The sequence below is a fragment of the Nesoenas mayeri genome, assembly GCF_963082525.1.
Source record: "Nesoenas mayeri genome assembly, chromosome: 25".
Classification (NCBI taxonomy): domain Eukaryota; kingdom Metazoa; phylum Chordata; class Aves; order Columbiformes; family Columbidae; genus Nesoenas; species Nesoenas mayeri.
Genome location: NC_137549.1, coordinates 4,027,077 through 4,045,056, shown reverse-complemented (window position 1 = coordinate 4,045,056; position 17,980 = coordinate 4,027,077). Strand labels below are relative to the sequence as shown.

The 17,980-nt window shown below is 55.3% G+C and overlaps 1 protein-coding gene across 13 annotated transcripts in view; it reads left to right on the top strand.

Annotated features, from left to right (window-relative positions):
* TCF3 (transcription factor 3) overlaps nt 1-11,227 on the top strand; it is a 69,530-nt gene extending 58,303 nt beyond the window's left edge. For 5 of the 13 annotated variants that reach the window (XM_080359481.1, XM_080359483.1, XM_080359486.1 and 2 more), the window contains exons 12-20: nt 716-774; nt 1,142-1,220; nt 2,203-2,276; nt 2,891-3,094; nt 4,277-4,400; nt 5,282-5,432; nt 6,332-6,570; nt 9,938-10,082; nt 10,791-11,227. In XM_080359481.1, the coding sequence (XP_080215607.1) occupies nt 716-774; nt 1,142-1,220; nt 2,203-2,276; nt 2,891-3,094; nt 4,277-4,400; nt 5,282-5,432; nt 6,332-6,570; nt 9,938-10,080 (1,073 nt within the window). In that variant the 3' untranslated portion in view covers nt 10,081-10,082; nt 10,791-11,227. Of the gene's footprint in view, nt 1-715; nt 775-1,141; nt 1,221-2,202; nt 2,277-2,890; nt 3,095-4,276; nt 4,401-5,281; nt 5,448-6,331; nt 6,571-8,579; nt 8,718-9,204; nt 9,432-9,937; nt 10,083-10,790 lie in introns of those variants that run through there. The other 8 variants (XM_080359485.1, XM_080359488.1, XM_080359487.1 and 5 more) reach the window with 8 other exon arrangements.
* Nucleotides 11,228-17,980: the final 6,753 nt, after the last annotated feature.

Below are 17,980 nucleotides of genomic sequence, written 5' to 3'. Positions count from 1 at the left end.
GCACTTTTTGTCCCTTGGGTGTCACCCACCATGCAGTTACGGCATGAGGAAGAGAGGCAGCGAGGTTATTGCTGATGGGTACCTGGGCAGGCTGTAGCAGGGGAACAGGGGCTGGTTTTGGGGGTTTACACCTCACTTGGTGGCTCTGGGAGGAGACCAGGACCTGTGACATTATCTCTTGGAGGTGCTGTGGCTTCAGTGAGCTGCAGGAGGGATTTGCACCTGCACTGCGGGAAGGCGGAGTATGTGTGAAGCTGTTTGTCTAAACCCGGAATAGATATATTCGGATACCACGTTAAACCCCTGAGTGCTTTAATCTCTAGCCCTGCTGAACCTGTTACAAAACCTGTTACTGAAATGAACTCGTGTTCCCCTGAAAATGAGGATCCTGACCTTTATTCTTAGAAAAACCCTTGTTTAGAGGAGGGGAAGCAAGTTTGGGATTGTAGGGGCTTAAAATGCCCTGTGAAAACAGGACTGTGCTGCAGCAGACATTTGATTGCTGCTGATGGTGACACCTTCAACCCAGCAGCTTTACAAAGACATTTGTGCAAGCCCAGGAAAGCTGCTGGGGCACATGTCCTTTTGTCCGGGCTGCTCTGAGCTGGATGTCTGTTGAGTTTTCAAGCAAAGCAATAAGAAATTCCAGTCTCAGAGAAGGTCTCGTGTGGGTCTCTGGCACCCTGGCAGTGACATCCTTGTCGTCTCTTGGCAGGTAACAGAGGAACCACAGCGGGGAGCTCGGGAGATGCGCTTGGGAAGGCACTAGCTTCAGTAAGGGTTTCTGCAGATACTTGTCCCTGTCCTGTCACAGCGTGGGACCTTCCCTCTGTCACAGGGACCCTCTGGGCAGTGGGGAGGATGGGCAAATTGAGAAGTTTGGGTGAATGCACCCCAAAAACACAGCAACCTCTGGGGGTGGGGGTGTTTCCCAATTCTCTGCTGCCATAGAGTCCTGGCACTGTGCAAAAGCACCTTTTGGCAGCTGGGGGAATGAGGCTGGCCCGGCACACTGTCTTGGAGCTGGTGTTGGTTGGGAAGGGAGATGCCACGGGTGGTCCTGGGCTCGGCGGAGCTGCTGGTCAGGGGCACTGACGCAGGGGTGGGCTCTGCTGACTGTGTCCTGCTTCTGTCCCTTCAGATTTATTCCCCTGATCACTCTAGCAATAACTTCTCATCAAACCCCTCTACCCCGGTTGGCTCCCCTCAGGGCCTTGCAGGTAGGTGAAAAATGACGCTCTTTGTCTGAAGGGGGATGTCGGGTTTGCTTCAGGAGATCTGAGGCACTGAACTTCCCAAACCCTCATTAAAGATGCTTTTGGCAATCTCGCCAAATCCCCTTTATTGTTAAAAGCAAGGGAGGACAAGCAAACTTGAAGATAATTTTTCAATGTCTCCTGTGAAGCTGCGTGTCCGTCTGCTTTAAGCAGTTGTAGCTTCTCCCCTGTTGGGAGCTGCGCAGTGCCGGGTACGGTGGCACCGCGTCTGCGGGTGCGATGGCTCTGCCTGCGCCTGGCTCTGCTCTGCAGAGGGGTTTTAGCTGCAGACACGAGCCCGGTGCACACGGTAGCAGCTCTGGGCACTTGAGCCAAAGCATCGCTGCCACTCCTGAGACTTCCACTCGATCCGTGCCCCTATGTGTCCTGGTTTGGAGAGCCTGTCCCTGGTTCTGTCACTCGTGGGAGCAGCACAGTGGGAACTGAGGAGGAACCAACTAGTTAAAAGCCATTTTCAGCACCCAATGAAAACCCGTCTGTGCTCCCGTCAGCAGGAGAGCTCTAATTTCTGCCCAGCTCCATGGTGCCTGCGGTGCAGAGTGACGTTCGCACTCCAGCCTGCTGCTCCGCGGAGGTTGGGATGCTCGCTGCCAAGCTGTACATTTAAAAACCTCTTGAGGTCGGAAGGGCTGAGCTCAGTTCCCTGCTAAGGCAAAGTGGGGATGAGCCCACAGCAGGGGCTGAGCAGAGATTTCCACAGGAGGCATGTGGGGTCAGAGCATGTCCCCTCGCAGCATCTTGGCAAGATAACACAATGCCAGGTGGTGATGGGGAGCTGGGGAAAAACCCCTGGCTGGCTTTGTACACGCAGTGTCACTGTCCCTGTGCCACAGTGGCCTGTGCGGTGCCATGTAGTGGCCCAGTTTCCAGCCCCATCTAGCGGCAGCCGTACCTGGTCCCAAGCTCTCTCCCTGTTTCTTTGCAGGCACATCCCAGTGGTCGCGAGCGAGTGGGCAGGGTGCCTTATCTCCCAGCTACGAAGGGAGCCTCCACACTTTAGTAAGTGTCGCCAAAAGATCTGTCTCTTTCCTGTTCCATCCCTCGTGCGCTGGGCGGTAAAGGGCTTTGGGTGAATCATAGAATCACAGAATCATTTTGGTTAGAAGGGACACTTAAGATCAACGAGCCCCCAACTGTTCCCCCAGCCCTGGCACTGCCCCATGTCCTGAGAACCTCATGTCCGTCTGTCCAGCCCTCCAGGGATGGTGACTCCAGCACTGCCCTGGGCAGCCTGTTCAATGCCCCACAGCCCTTTGGGGAAGAAATTGTTCCCAAGATCCAGTCTGAACCTTTCCTGGCGCAACTTGAGGCCGTTTCCTCTCCCCAAACATCTGGGGCCTGAAGGAGGATTGTCAGCTGGTGGATGGACATTTGGTTGGACACCAGATTTCTGTCTAGTTTTTGCTGCCCTTTCCAGAGTGGTTCTGCTTGTGTGACCCCTCATGCCTTAAGGGAGCGGCACTGATGGCTTCGGGGGTTGTTAATATTTCTCCCTGTACCTGCCCCGCATTAGTTGGGTGTATGGTTGCCAACAACCATTCTTTAGTGCAGACAGCAGCCTGCTGGCTTTACAGGTGTTAACACAGACCTATTTCTCTCTCCTGCCCTTCAAGCAAAACAAAATGGAAGACCGGTTGGACGAAGCCATCCATGTGCTGCGGAATCACGCCGTGGGCCAGACAGCTGCCATGCCCAGCAACCACGGGGACATGCACGGGCTCCTGGGCTCAGCACCAGCGCACAATGCCACAGTGGGGAGCCTGGGCCAGGCCTTCCCCGCCACTGTTATGTCCCTGGGGAACAGGCACCCCAGCCTGGTAAGCACGGAACGTCACGGCAGCTGGCGGAGACGCTCCAGGGACCCACATCACAGTGTCCCATGGCATCCAGAGGGACATTGCGTTGCTTTTGGTGTGAGGATAGCTCAGTGTGGTGCAGCTTGGGACAGCTCTTGGCAGCTTTGCAGGGGTGATGTGCACAGAAGTGCGGTGGTTTGCTGGTTTTGTGCAGGGGGCTTGAATCGTGCTCAGCACAGTGGTGGGTGCTCAGGCACAAGCCCTGCATGCAAAGGTGGTGAAGGCAATTCTTTCCCTGCAACATGGATGGAAATCCATCAAAACAGCTTGAAGCCATACCTGGGGCGTGCAGGGAGAAGGAGAGGGATCTGGTGCTGGTTCTAGAGAGCCAAGTATCACCAGGGTTTCTCTGTTTTGCACCGTTTGGGCAGGCATGTGCATCCTCCATGCACATGGAAGGTGCCCCGAACATGTGGATGCTGTGGTCCCATGCTGGGTCACCAGGGTCCCCACTTATCCAGAGGCTGGTGACCCCAGGAGCACATTTTTGGCAGAACTGGGCTCTGGTCTCTCTGGAGAACCAGCTCTGCTTCCCTTTGAGCTCCCCAAACTGCTGCGAAGCGATGAATCGTGTCCTCTGTTGCAAACTGCTGTTGGCTGCAGACACGCAGGTGTTTGCAGCACACCTGGCTCGGTCCTGCCGGTCCCTGGGTGCAGCCTCAGGGGTGCAGGCACAGAGAGGCTGCTTGATCCTTGCCCTTTGTATCCAGGCCCTTTGGGGTGACGTTCATGCTGCTGGGACGTCCCTTGCTCTGGTGGCACTGGGGAAGTAGCAGAAACATTAGTGCTTGATGGAGACGGCACACGTGCAGCCTAGGCAGGGTGTTCTCTCCCCTGTGCCAGCCTTGCACCGTGGTGGGGAGCGACAGCACTGACAGGGCTTTCTGCTTGTCCTACCGATGCGCAGGGCACGGAGCTGCTTTCTGAGGTGTCCCCACTGCTGTCCCCAGAGCAGAGCTGGTGCTGGAGCAGGTTGGCTGTTTTCTCCTGCATGTCAGTGCCCAAAGAGGTGGCACCATGCGAGGAATGCATGTGGCTGCCACCCCAGTCTGGTCTGCGGAGCCCTGTGGCCGTGACACCACCCAGCCCCACTAGCCATGACACTTCCCCCTCCCAGGGCTCACTCTGCTTGTTTTGCTGTAGGTGGGAGGAGGTCACCCTGAAGACGGGCTGTCCAGCAACCCCAGCATGCTCCACAACCACGTCACCCTTCCGTCACAGCCCAGCACGCTCCCTGACCTCAGCAGGCAGCAGGACACGTTCAGCGGTAAGGCAGCTCTGCACGCTTGAGATTCCCTTGCTGGGGGCATGATTGGGATGACCTCGCAGGTCCAGGAGCAGCAGGGGGGAGGTGGGTGCTCTTGCAAGGCTGCTGCTTCCTTGCAGCAGCCACAGGGCAGCGTCTGCGTTGAGCTTTTTGCAGAGGTTTGACCTGTATGTTCTCATCCTTCCTGCCAGTTTTGGGTGCACGATGTCCCTGCGCCCTGGTCTGCTGGGGGGAGGTCGGGCTCTGATTCTGGAGGGTCTAGGAGGTGGTGGCTGGGCAGAGCTGGTGCCCTTCCAGTGTCCCTTATAGAATCATTGAATCACAGAATGGTTTGGGTTGCAGGGACCTCCCCCGCTTCCCCAGCTCCCCCCCTGCCATGACAGGGACATCTTCACCAGCTCAGGGTACTCAGAGCCCCGTCCAGCCTGGCCTGGGATGTCTCAGGGATGGTTCATCCACCACCTCTCTGGCCAACCTGGGCCAGGCTCTCACCACCCTCAGGGCAACAATTCCTTCCTCATGTCCAGCCTCAATCTCCCTCCTTTAGTTTAAACCATCACCCCTTGTCCTATCACAACAGGCCCTGCTCAAAAGTCTGTCCCCATCTTTCTTTTGGGCCCCTTGTAAGTCTGGAAAGGCCACACTAAGTTCTCCCTGGAGCTTCTCTTCTCCAGCTGAACACCCCAGCTCTCTCAGCCTGTCCCCAGCAGAGCTGTTCCAGCCTCGGATCCCTTCTGTGGCTCCTCTTGCTGCAGCTGCAGTTGCAGGATGAGTCCTGGATGCTGTGACGATGCTGCGCAGCAGGAACAGGGCCTGGGGACCCCCCACCCTCCATGCAGGTCTGGCCCCTCCAACCTCCATATGTGCTTCTGCTTCCTCAGCAGGTTTGTCGGGGGGACTGGGGCGAAGCAACATCTCCTCGGGAAACAGCGAAATAAAGAGGGAAGAGAAGGAAGACGAAGAGAACACGTCGGTGGCAGATAACTCAGAAGAGGAGAAGAAGGAGCTGAAACCCTCCCGGAACAGAACAAGGTGCTCTTTGAACAGGTCTCTCCCTTCGCTTTGTTACCAGGCTGGGGGCGTTTGGGCTGGGGTACGGCTGTGGTGACCCACCACAGAGCCTGGTCTGGCCTCGCACAGCCTGCTCTGCCGCCGTTCCCCACCTCCACCGTGGGCCGTACCAGGGAACCGTCCCTGTTGGCTCCTGTCCCCTTGGCCTCTGGGCTTCGTTCTGCTTCTAAAGCAGAAGCTTTACACCTTGGCCACACAAGCTGCACCTGCCTGTGGGGTCGCTCAGACTGTTGTTTGTGCCCGTGTGTGGGAAGGACGAGTGCTCAGGGGCAGGGAGACGTTTGAACCTCCTCCCTGCTCTGTGTCGTCCTCGCTGTCGTATCCTGTGTCACATTCAGCCAGGGATGTGGCAGCAGATCAGTAAAGCCCATCCAGCGCGCTGCCTTGTCTGGACCTCGCCGTGGGCTTGGAGACCTTGCCGGGGTGATGTGTCCGGAGGGGCAGCACCCGCCCCACTGCGGCCAGACCGCAGCCACCTCCTGCCCTGACGGCAGAGGGTTGTGTCATCCCCAAAATGCCACCTTGGGACACCAGTGCTGGCCCCCAGCCCTTCTCCGAGCCACCCTGCAACCTCCCAGTAACCAGCTCAGGCCTTAATTGCATTGTGATTTGCTTCTTTGTTGTTTAAAACCAAACCAAACCAAAAAAAGAGGCAGAAGAAGAGCCTTAATTACTTCCATCCAAAGTCGCTGTGTGTCCCTGTGTCTGAGCGCAGGGCGCCGGGCCGGCAGGGACACGTGGTTACATGCGTGGGGTTTGGCATCTCGGTGCCTCGACCTGTGTTTCTTTTCTGTGAGTTGACTGGTGCTGAGAGTGCACGCGAGGAATGTCCCTGTCTCGTTCTTATTTTAAACCATTAGTCAAGATGAGGATGAGGAGGACGATCTTCTTCCCCCAGAGCAAAAAGCCGAGAGAGAGAGAGAAAGGAGGGTCGCCAATAATGCCCGTGAGCGCCTGCGGGTCCGTGACATCAACGAGGCCTTTAAAGAGCTCGGACGCATGTGCCAACTCCACCTAAACAGCGAAAAACCGCAGACCAAACTGCTAATCCTACACCAGGCCGTATCAGTCATACTGAACCTGGAGCAACAAGTTAGAGGTCAGTGAGGGTCCCGGAGTGGTGATATTTTACGTATCTGATCGGCACGGGGCTGTCTGTCTGTCTGTCTCCTGTGACATGTGCTGTGGTGCCTCGCACTGTCTCTCTCCCCTGTGGCCTTGGGTTCCCAAGGCTGTTGATTGTCCTTTTATTTTTTTTTTTATTTTCTTTTATTTTTTCTTTTTATTTTTTTCCTTTTTTGCATCCCTGCTGTTCTCTCTTTTGTCCCCCACTGCCACCGCGTGTGCTGCATGCTGGTCCCCAAGGGGACACCTGCGCCGTCCTCTCTTTCCTGCAGCCAGGTCTTCTGCTCAGCCACTTGACCCGCAAAATGAAAACAAAAAGAAACAAAAACCCAATAAATCTCTCAGAGTGGGTCCAGATCTGACATGAGCCCTGTCCTCTCTGCGCTCCTGTCCCCACCGCTGCAGCCCCAGTTTTGGGGGCAGCTGGCAAACCCCTGGGGATGGCTGGAGCTGTACAAGGGGACGGAGACGCCGAGCCCAGTGCTGGGCAGCCCTCACTGCTGCTCCAGACTGGTCTCCAGTTGAAGCCGGGAGCGCTGGAGCGTCCCTCGCAGAGCCCGGAGCCGCGGGCAGGCGTGCGCAGGCTCCGCTCACTCCTGTCTCAGGCGCGTGTGCCGCGGTGCTGGTCCCGGTCCCGCTGCGTGGGGAGGCAGGGGCTCCGCTTGTCCCCCGTCCTGCAGTGCATGTGCTCCCGGCTGGCTCTGCCACAGGTTAACCCCTTTCTCTCTGCAGAGGCTGTTGTAACACATCGGTGGTTTGTGCCTGGCTCTGCTCCTCTCTGCTGGCCTCTGCTGTTGCATTGATGTTGGAGTCCTTTGTGCCTCTCTTCAGTTTGTAATTTTTTGCCTTTCATAACATGTATATTTTTTCCTGTCTCTTTTTTAATTTCCCCTTCCTTTTTATTTTTTTTTTATTTTTTATTTTATTTTATTTTGAGTTTTTTATTTTTCAGTTCTGTTCTTTCCGATCTCCTACAGACAGTCCCCAGCCGTGATCTCTCGGTGGTCCCACTCTCTACCTTGTACTTGCTGCTCACGGCTGGAGGCAGGAGCTGAGGGGCGACGGGGGCTTAGACAGAGTTGGCACCGTGTTCACTTTGGTCTCCCACGCTTGTCCCTTTTTAAACCCTTCCAGGACGCAGCCAGGGCCGTGAGCCAAGTGCCGTGCTGCTGTTGGCAGGCCTTAGCGCAGGCAGGCAAGGTGTCTCTTCTTGGGGGCTTTCCTTCAGGCTGTTTTGCAGGACAGAAGCCGACCCCCATGTCCCCTCCAACAGCAGGACCGGGGCCATCGCGTCCCCACGTGCCCAGCCAAGGATCCTTTCACTGCCATCAGCAGCTGACAGGGAAGGAGAAGATTAAGGGTGTTAGGACGGGCAGCAGGCAGGTCAGTGTCCCCTTTGAGCGAGGCACAAGGCAGCCAAGGCACCGTGTGTCCTTGTCACCGGAGGGTCCCATGTGTACCCTACGAGACGCTCCCGGAGCCGTGTCCCTGCCGGCAGGAACCAGAGGAATGAGCCGGGTTGTGCCACCGGTGGGTTTGTGTGCCCCGTGACGTGCTGGGGAGAAGGTGGCAGTGCTGGCTGGGACACCGTGGCAGGCAGGAGGGGACACAGAAAGGGACAGGGCAGTGGGGAGAGGATGAGTCAGGGACAGTGGGCAGACATTGCCTGGGGAGCCATCACTACCCCTTCATGTGGCCGGCCAGCATTTGGGGGGGGTCTCAGACCCCCCGCACAGCTCTGACTCCACAGCCCCTATTCAGTGAAGATTTGTCCCCACGTGTGTCCCCTGGAGCTGAAGGCCACAGTCTGTCCCAGCGCCAGCTCTCACCCAGGGATCCTCCTCAGATAGGTGTCTTTGTTGCAAGAATTTTTGCTCTGGGGGAAAAGGTCGTCTGTACAGAAAATTGGGGGTTTGGAGGGGATGGGCTGCGGGCAAGACCACGGTTCAAGGTGCTGCCAGCGTGACTCTGCCTTCTCCCCAGCTCTGCCTGTTTAGCACCCCCAGGGTGCTGCCAAAGCTTCTCCCAAAGCTTCTGACCGTGTCTGGAAAATCGCCCCTTTCCAGTGTGATTTTGGCTGTGTCGAAAGACTTGGATTCAGTGTCTGCATCCGAGACCGACCCTCAGCAGCAGCCGGGGGCACGAGGCTCCTGCCACCACCTGTAAGAGTGGGCCAGGCTGCCCAAAACACCTTCCCTGGGAGGATTTTGCTGCAGATGGCATTTTTGAAAGAAATCTTAAAAAGAGGGATTTGCTTTCTGCCAAAAAGTCTTTCCTTGGGGCACAAAGCCAGAGTTTACGGCTGAGACCCCCACCTTGAACCTTTTGTTTGCGGCCAAAAATGAGCAGGAAGGTGAAATTTTGCCGAGTGGGGAGAAGGTATCGGTGGCGATGACCCAATGCGCTCTCGCCCCAGCTGGCCCTGTGGCCCCGCGCTGGCAGCACCTTCCTGGGGCTTGGGAGAACCGCCCAAGACAAACGGGCTTTGCAAATTGAGGCTGTTTGAGCCGTTTCCAGAGGACGCCAGCAGCACTTCCAGCATGGCAACGTACAGTCCCCAAAGTCACTACCGCCCCCCTGACTAACCCCTATGGTGCTATGAACCCAGCAGTACAGACGAGGCCTTGTCACTGGAGGACAAAGATCTGAGGGACCGGGAGAGGAGAATGGCCAATAACGCCAGGGAAAGGGTGCGTGTGCGGGACATTAACGAGGCCTTTAAAGAACTGGGACGCATGTGTCAGATGCACTTAAAAACGGACAAAGCACAGACCAAACTGATCATCCTACAGCAAGCGGTGCAGGTCATTCTGGGCCTGGAGCAGCAAGTACGAGGTATGGTACCAGCTGACAGGTGCATTTCCCTCCCCTTACATCTCTGTGTGTGTGCATCTCCAGCGTGACTCCTGCTTTCGGTGCGAGGGTGCGTGTCGGCATCGCCAGCGGCACCCCCGGGTGCTCCACGCTTTCCAAAGCCCCAGCCCAGGGGTGGATTCGGGGCCGCTCTGTCCATTTTTCCGCAACGCTTAATGAGAATTGGGCACCTGGATCCCATTAAGCAGCTTTGGAAACTCAGTCCTCAGCTCTGAGAGCCGGCTTAGGCTCTTGGAGTTTGCTCTGAGCCAGCGCATGTTTGAATTGGCCCAGCCGGGCGCGGGGTTTTGCTCAAGCAGGGGGTCCCACCAAGTTACTGCGGCCACTGTAACGAGCTGCTTCACTGAGGCTGTTCCCTCGCATGGTCCATCTGTCTGTCCTGGGACTCTGTCCTCGCTCTCTCTTTTGGCTGCTGCGTGACGCTGTTGCACACACCAACATCACTTCCTTGCTGTTTTTTGGCCTAGAGCGCAATCTGAACCCTAAAGCCGCCTGCTTGAAGCGTCGGGAAGAGGAGAAAGTGTCCGGAGTGGCAGGAGATCCCCAGATGACACTTTCAGCTTCACATCCCGGTCTGGGAGATGGTCACAACCCTGTTGGACACATGTAAAGGTACCGTCCCACACCCTGCGATCCCGGCACCAGGTCCCAGCTGGTGCACGCGGCTCTGCTTCGGCACCAGCTCATTTGGCACCAGCCTTATTAAATGACTTCCACGCGCGCGTTGTTTGCTCGTCTCTGGGCAGCCCCGTCTCTGGGACGGAGGTTTCAGGGCTCTCAGCACCCTGTGTGAGCTCAGCTCTGCTCTGCACCTCCCAGTCCTGCCCCAGTTGGTGACTGGAAATGAGCAACTCCTTTGCCTGGTGGCCCCATGGGAGGGAACGGGCGGCCCCCAGACAGGCCAAAAACGACACAAAAGGTGCAATTCCCTGGGTGAGCCCATGGCAAGTGCTCTTCCTGGGCTTTCCTGGGCTCTCCCGATTTTTAAAGGAACCCCAAATCCTCGTGCTTGTCCAGGAGCAGCAGCGCCATTTGGACCAAGCGCTGCGGGGATGCGCCCGGGGCCATTGTCCCCAGTGTCCCCTGCGCCAGTGGGTGCCTGGGGCTGTCGTAAAAAATTTAAACCAAGGTAAAGCCGACGTCTTGGCAGAATCGCGAGCTCCTGTCTGGGCTTCACGTGGAGCCCTCGGGGCTGTTTTCTGCAGAGACGAGACTGCAGGAGCGAGACTTGTGCTCCTCCCGCGCAAGGAACAGGGATTTATTCTCATTTGCATTTCTCTCACTTCAGGCTTTTTTTTGTTTTATTATTATTACTTCTAGATCTTTTTGTTCCTCTGGACACAGAGATCTGTAGGAAGAAAACCCTTGGTGTGACCTGCAACCTTCTCAAACCATAAACTTAAGTACTGCTAATACTGACACACGTGGACGGATCCCGGCATGACGTAAGGGGTGGAAAAAAACACTTTGTCAAAAACAAAACGAAAACAAAATATTGCCTTAAGTATAAAGTGCGGAACAGTCAATACATATCACTCAGTTAGGAGAGGGTGGCGTGTTCTCTTGGCTTGTTCACAAGCAGCCAGCAGCAAAATTGTGCCTAAGCTTGATATTTCTTTTTTTTAAAAAAAGAACATTAGTTATGAGATTTTTTATGTAGAACAAATAGCAATGCCTTTTGGTTTTTTTTAGCTTCTTTTGCATATGTTTTGTAAGCAACAAAAAGAAATTTTTTTTGTATAAAAAAATGTCTTGTACCCCACGCTTTTCTGCTGCTGTTTCTATAGTTAACGTTGCATCTTTAGGATCAACCAGAATATTAAAATTGTATTAAGAGAGACTGGATATAAAGAGAGGAATTCTCAGATTCGGCTCTGAAAGCCACTAAAAGCGAATGTAACTGCAGTGAGGGAATGTTCTTCCTCGCCTGGCTTGTACCTTCCATTGCAAAAACAAACCAAACTCATGCTGAATTCACCATCTCTTTGCTTTGGCCACTTCTGATGTGGGAAAAGGAAGTTAAACAGCAAAGCGAGTCACAGCTGTGTCCCTCAGTGCTGCTCCTGGGGGGTGACCGAGCTCCATCAGGGCACTGCGAGATTTGCTTTGCTCCCTGAGAATCCTGCGGAACACGGTCCTGCCAGAGGAGATGCCCCACGGTTGTCCCAGGGCGTCAGGATGGGGAGGACAAGGAGGTGGAAGAGAATCGAGGGACCAAGGCGCTTTCACGATCACCAAAGAAGCACCACGGATGCAAGAGGAAAGCCCAGGGTGCAGGAAGATGCCTCTTGCCCGCACATCTGAGCAAACGCCCGCTGGCAGAGGCACTGCCAGGGCAGCGCTGAACAAAGACGGATGGAACAAAGCCACAGGGACAAGGCTGAGGCAGGACACACAGCAACATTGCAGCAGATGGACCCACGGACAGTGGTGACAGGCAGCAGAGCCCAAGGTGGCAGCAGAACGCGGAGCAGCTCCCCAGCCCGTGCACTCGCTCCGGCACTCAGCAATTGCCGAGCATCAGCAGGATCCCTGGCTCCTCACCGCTTCTCCCTGCACCGTGGAAGAGAGGGATGGTTTCACACCGCACCTTTGCCCACTGCCTTATCTCCATAGCATCCTTGGAGGCAAATGCAGCTCGGCATCGCCACCTGGCTCGCCATGGGGACACAGAGTGGCCACTGTCACCTGTACGTGGGTGCTGGAAAGGAGGGGAGCAGCAAGTGCCTGTCCTGCTCCAGCAGCCAAGCTGGGCCATCAAGGCCTTCACCCTAAGGGCTTCCCAATGTCACTCCAGAGCAGCTCAGCGGGAGAAAAGTCCCCAACAGCCTAGCCACGAGGTGATGGAGCAAACAAATAGCTGCTCAGTGGTGCTGAGCTGCCGCTGCCGTTCTGGAGTTGGCAATGGAAAAGAGTCCACCGGGAAATGTGTTCTTGTTTCTTCCCTTTCTGAAACGTTTCGTGCCCGATTCTTTCCCAGCTCTGCAGGCAGGTGAGGCCGCTCCTCGGGAGATGGTAAATCCCAGCGCAGCGTCTGTGACGCTCTCAGGCTGCGGCGGCTGCTGCCCAGCGGAGTCGTGTCAGGCAGGACGGTTCAGGGGCTGCTGGTGGCCGGAGGGGGTCGAGGGGACAATGAGTATTGTAGGAGCCCAGCAGCAGGGTGCCTCTGCTTCTTTGGCCTGTTCTTCTGAGGCAGCTGCGTTGCTTTGGCACCGAGAAGGAGAGCAACTGGAATAGGGTTAGGTCCTGCGGCACTTCCAGCAGCCCCGGGCTTTGGCATAACTTCCTCCGCGCTCATAGCTGCGCTTCGTCCTCCAGCAAAGCCGCTGAAAGTGCTCAGGACTTTGCTCATCTCCCGCCTGCACCCGAGTCCCACGGGCTCAGCCCCTGTAGCACCTCAAGAAGGAACCGCTCACGAGTGTGGGAACAGACGGGACCATCTGTCCCTGCGGCCCCGGCGCTGCCACAGGACTCACCAAGGTCCAGCCGAGCTCTGGGGCTTTGGGGTGCTTCAGGCTTTCCCTGCTCCCACCAGTGCTTCTGCAGGGTGAGACCGGAGACCGCAGCAGTTCCAGCTTCCTGCAACCCCGGGACACACGTTCTTCTCACCTGTGTCAACAGGAGTTTCTGCCTAATTAGCTCGTCACGTTATGATGCTCTTCCCTCCCTTGAGTTCTTCCGCCTGCTTAAGCACCCAGCAGCGTGAGACGGATGAGGTTTTCCTCCGTGTGTGACAGCTGTGTCCCCATGAGGCAGGTCCTTGTCTTCCTCAGGCATCTTCTTGTGCTTCAGACACTGGAATTTCAGTCTAGGGGTGGTAAAATGCACAGGAAGGGCTCACTGTGCCTCCATACCCCATCGGCTGGCTCCAGGCGCTTGGAAAACCCCAGTTGGTGGTTTGAGGTGGGATCTGGGGACTCGCTGGCTGGGAGAGGCTGTTCCATCCCACCAGCATCTCTGTCCCATCCTCAGGATGGTGCTGGGGTGGGAGGGCACTCGCTGCTCGGGGTTTTCTGCGGGTTCAGTGTCACCACCGCAGGGCCGGGGAGGGATGGAGCGATGTCCCAACCCTGGCGAGTGTGAAACGGTACAAAAAAATGAGAAAGTGCTTCCCCAACACTTTAGTTTTGCAACAAGAATTTGAGGTGGCAGTCACGTACAGCGGGATTTAAAGAAAAAAGAGATTGTAGTAAAGAAAAATCCAGACACTTGACAAATTGGAAATTGGAGAAGATTTATGATTTGTTCAATATTTTGCTGAAGTCCTTCGTCCCCTCCAAGTCATGGTGGGACAGAGCTTTCCCCATCGTCCCCAAACCACCAAACACTGCAAGAGAGATGGGGCTTTTTATCTGCGTTTAGGTGGTTTAGATGTTGTTTTCTTGACAGAAAACCAGGGAACTTCCTTGGCAAAGCTTGAATGTTGGTCCTTGAGCACATACCCCTGTTGCCACCTTTGGAGATCTTGGTTCCTCCAGCAGGAAATGTGTTGGGGGCTGATGGTGCTGTGCCCTGGAGCTGCCTTGATGGCTCAGGGTGTTTCACATTCCATCGTGCTCTCCAGGAGCAAGGACAAAAAGATTTGGGGTCACCCAGTGTTTTGGCTCAGCATGAACGTGGTGCCTGTAACCTGCCAGGGAAAGTGGTTCTTCTGAAAACGAGGTGCTGTGCCCAAAATACCACCAGGTCAGCCTTGAAATATCAGCCTGTTGCGATGAAACTCTGGTCTTTAGGTGTCGTGGGTAGAGAGGGATGGGGTCTGTGCACTCTCCAGCCCACAGTGCTGCTGGCATTCAGCTCTAGATCCTTTTTCTCCCCAAATTTGCTTCTCTGCGTCGCCGGCGGTCCCGTACAGAGAGGTGTCCTGGGTGGGTGATGTACTGCAGGGCGGCATGTGGTTTTCTGCTCCTTCTCTCAGCCCTGCATGAGCAGCTTCTCCTGGGCTGTGTGTCCCTCATCGTTGGTGGTCACAGGGCCCCCTCAAAGGTCCTTCATCACAATCAGGAGAAGCCGCTTTCCCCATGTGCGTTTTCTGGGTTTTTTCTGTCCAGGGCGCAGTAGCTGAGACACATCACAGTCCAACAGCAGAAGCGGGGTCCATGAGACACTTGTTGCATGACGGGGGTGCCGTCCTCAGGTCCCTCGCCCAAGGGACCTACTCTGTTTCCCCCCTCAAGCAGCCTCTGCACATCCCAGCCTGTGTGCTGCCAGGCGCCGGTGAGGGGCTGGAATCCAGTTTATTAACAGTATATAACTGCAGATGTTTTTTGTTCTTTCTCCCTTTTCGCCTGCTTTTCACCCCAGAGCAAAACAGCTGCGGCCTCCCGGAGACTTGATGGTCTCACGGTAGCGGTGAGAGGTTGTGGCAGCCTGCCCCCTCGGACCCCAGGGAGCAAAACTCCAGCGACCCCCCGGTTCGGCAGCCGCTCCCCTGCGTGCGACCCGCCAGCCAAACCTGGCTGGAGCTCAGCTCCGGGTATTTGCCAGCGTCTCCTCGGGCTCTCTGCTCCCCAGCTTTTACAGGGAGGGAAGTTGGTGAGAGAGACAGGGCTGGGGACGCCTGGATCGCAGTCTGTGCCCCTCCGATCTGCACGGACCTCCAGCCTGGGAGCCAGGGCAGGTGTTTTGCAGGAATCGGGGCAGTCAAGTTAGCTGGGAACCGCTAAATCCACATCTGTCCGTGGGGAGAGGGTCCGTGTCAGCCCCCTTCGGTGGGGACAGCTTGCTGCCCCTTCCGTGTGCCTCAGGGCTCTGGCTGCTTTGCAGTTGGGGTTTTTGCCGCAGAAACGTGATGTGAAACCTCCCCAGCTGTGACTTCAGTGAACGGCTTTGTCCCCTGGCCCGTGGGTCGGTGGCGAGACGGGTTCCTAGAGGTTTTGCGCTTGCTGCTCTGTAGCATTTGAACAGGAAGGACAGAATCAGTCTGGGGTTTCCCCAGGGTCAGCGATATCAGGTTCAGTGCGGAAGACGCTCTCAAAGGTCCTTCGCTCTCATACATGTGCCTGCTGAAGCCAGCAGAGCCTTCGGGCTTGGGGCAATTCAGACTTGAGATGGACCCCCCGTCCCCGACGTCCCTGAGCTTCGCTCCCTTGGGGATGTGGCCAACATCAGTGCCCATGGTCCTATTTGTGTGGTGTGCTGGTGATCCTGTGCCAGCTCCAGTTCAGCAAGGCCCTGGCCTGGGGTTTTAGAGAACAGCTGAGAATGAGGGGTGAAGCAAAGCTGGGGCCAGGACAAGCCCCCAGCCCCCGTGGTGCCGTGCTGGCTCACCCGGAGCAAACTGTGGCCACTGGAAGGCCCCGTCCCTGCTCATCACCAGCAATAGCAACACTTCTTTTCCCTCCTACAAGCTTGCACAAGGTCTTTGCCCTGTGAAATCCTATGCAACCCCCTCCCTCTCCCCGGGACTCTCCAGATCCCAGCCCCTTCTCTGTGCTCTCATCCACGGCTGCCAAGTTCTTCTTCCTCCTGCCGCTCTCTGGGTCCAGCTTCATTTCTAGTGGCTCCAAAAGCATTTCAAGACCTGTGCCCTGGAGCTGAGCGGGTAGACGAGGGGTGAGAAGGCAGGAACATCCTTTCAACTGGCGCTGCAGGAGCTGAGCATTGAGTTGGAGGGACAAGGCCTGGTCCTGGGGCTCCTCCGCACACCCTTCACCCTCCCCGTGCCTTCTCGATGCCGGGCAGCTTGCTGCTGGCGTACTTTATCTCGCCCCATCTTGCGGTTCCCCTGAACAGGGACATAATGTCCCACCTTGCTGCTGCTCGGCTCTACCCTGAGCCGCAGGCTTGCCTTGGCTGGGCTTCCCTCAACCACCTCAAGCCTCAAAGTGTTCTTTCCCTCCTCCAGCACCCCGGAGCCGTTTTCCTTCATCCGCAGGTTTCCTCGCGGTAGGGCAGGACCGTGTCACCAGCTGATTTGGGAGGTTGGTCTCACAGCCCTTGGCGCAGGTATGGGGGGACCCGGTGCTCTCCGTGGAAGGTTTGAGGCTGATTCACCCGTTTTGGAGCCCTGGCAGCTGCAGCGCCTTCGCTTGTGGGACTCGAGCAAGGAGGAGCTCTCTGGTTAGAACAGGTCGCCAGTGTCCTTTCTACCAAAACTCGCGTGTCCATCTCGTGCCCCAGCTGCCGGGGGTCTCCGCGCTGGTGTTTCGGTTCCTCTGCTGTTGGAGCCCCTCACTCCTCAGCTCTTGCTGAACCCCCCCTGGCCCAGCCAAGCACCCGCCACATTGGGAGGGAATAAAAGTCCCAACCTGTTAAATCTTGGTGCAGCTGTTGGCACCAGTACAGGAGAGCAAAGGGGTTTGTGCGCCAAAATGTGGTGTCACAGGTACCCAAAGAGCATCCCTGGGGACACCGTGGGTCCCCCTTCCTGGTGTCACATCTTCCCAAATCACTTGAAAACCACCACTTTTTGAGCAAAATGTGTAGTTTAGGGCCTCGTGGGATGGCAGGAGCTGTGCCCCCCCTGCCAGGGGGGTTACTTTGCTGGGAGAGGAGAAAGAGGCGCCTGGTGAAGCGGAGCAGGGGCCACAAACACAGGCTGGGACCCCATGAGCTGCAGGGAGTAATGCGGATTTTAGGGGGGGCTCCAGCTCGGTGGGGAAACGAAGCGTTATTGGGTTTCTCTTTCTATATATTTTTGTAGAAGGGGCGGGGGGTGGGGGGAGAGCAGATGGGAGATGCCTGCGGAAGTTGTTTATTTTTAACTCTGTAGAAAGTTTTGGGTTGTTTTATTGGCTTTTGGCCTTTAAAAACAAACAAACAAACAAAAGTCCTTGCTTTTGATGTTTATGCTGCCTACCTGTAAATCCAGATGTACTTAAGTGGCTGAAATCCTTGTTCTTAAATCAGATACACATTATAGTTTTGAACTATATATATAGTAAATATATATATATATGCCTAACCCAGAGGAAAAAAAGAAAAAAAGAAAAAAAAGAAAAAAAGAAAAGAAAAAATAAAGTATTTGGGGGTGGGGAAATGCGTTGTTCTTTGAAATGAATCACAATTGGGGGATGAAATTGTGTTTCTGAGTGCCTCAAGATATGAATTGTTTTCATTTTTTTAAATAATTTTATACAAGTGTCAAAACAGCTGGCTGGATTATTTGGAATTTTTAAATAATCCTAACTTTTTTAAAGTAGATTTTGAGAACTGTCCTGTATATAACAGTAATGTAGCAATAAATGTGACTTTTTATAACAATATTACTTTTTCTCCCCTCCCCGTCTATGTCTTTCAGATGTTGTATAGCTATGAATGAGAAGTTGTAATAAAAGCTTTACCTTGTACCAAAAACAAACAAACAAAAAACTGAAGGAAAAGACAAGACAGGTTTTCAGACACGGTCCATTCCATGAACTCACGCTCTGTGGGTGTTTCGTGTTCCCCTGGTGAAGGTTTCCACGGAGACCTTATTGCGAACTTTCTGATGAGAAAGATGGGGACAGACTTTCGAGCAGGGCCTGTTGCGATAGGACAAGGGGCGATGGTTTTAAACTAAAGGAGGG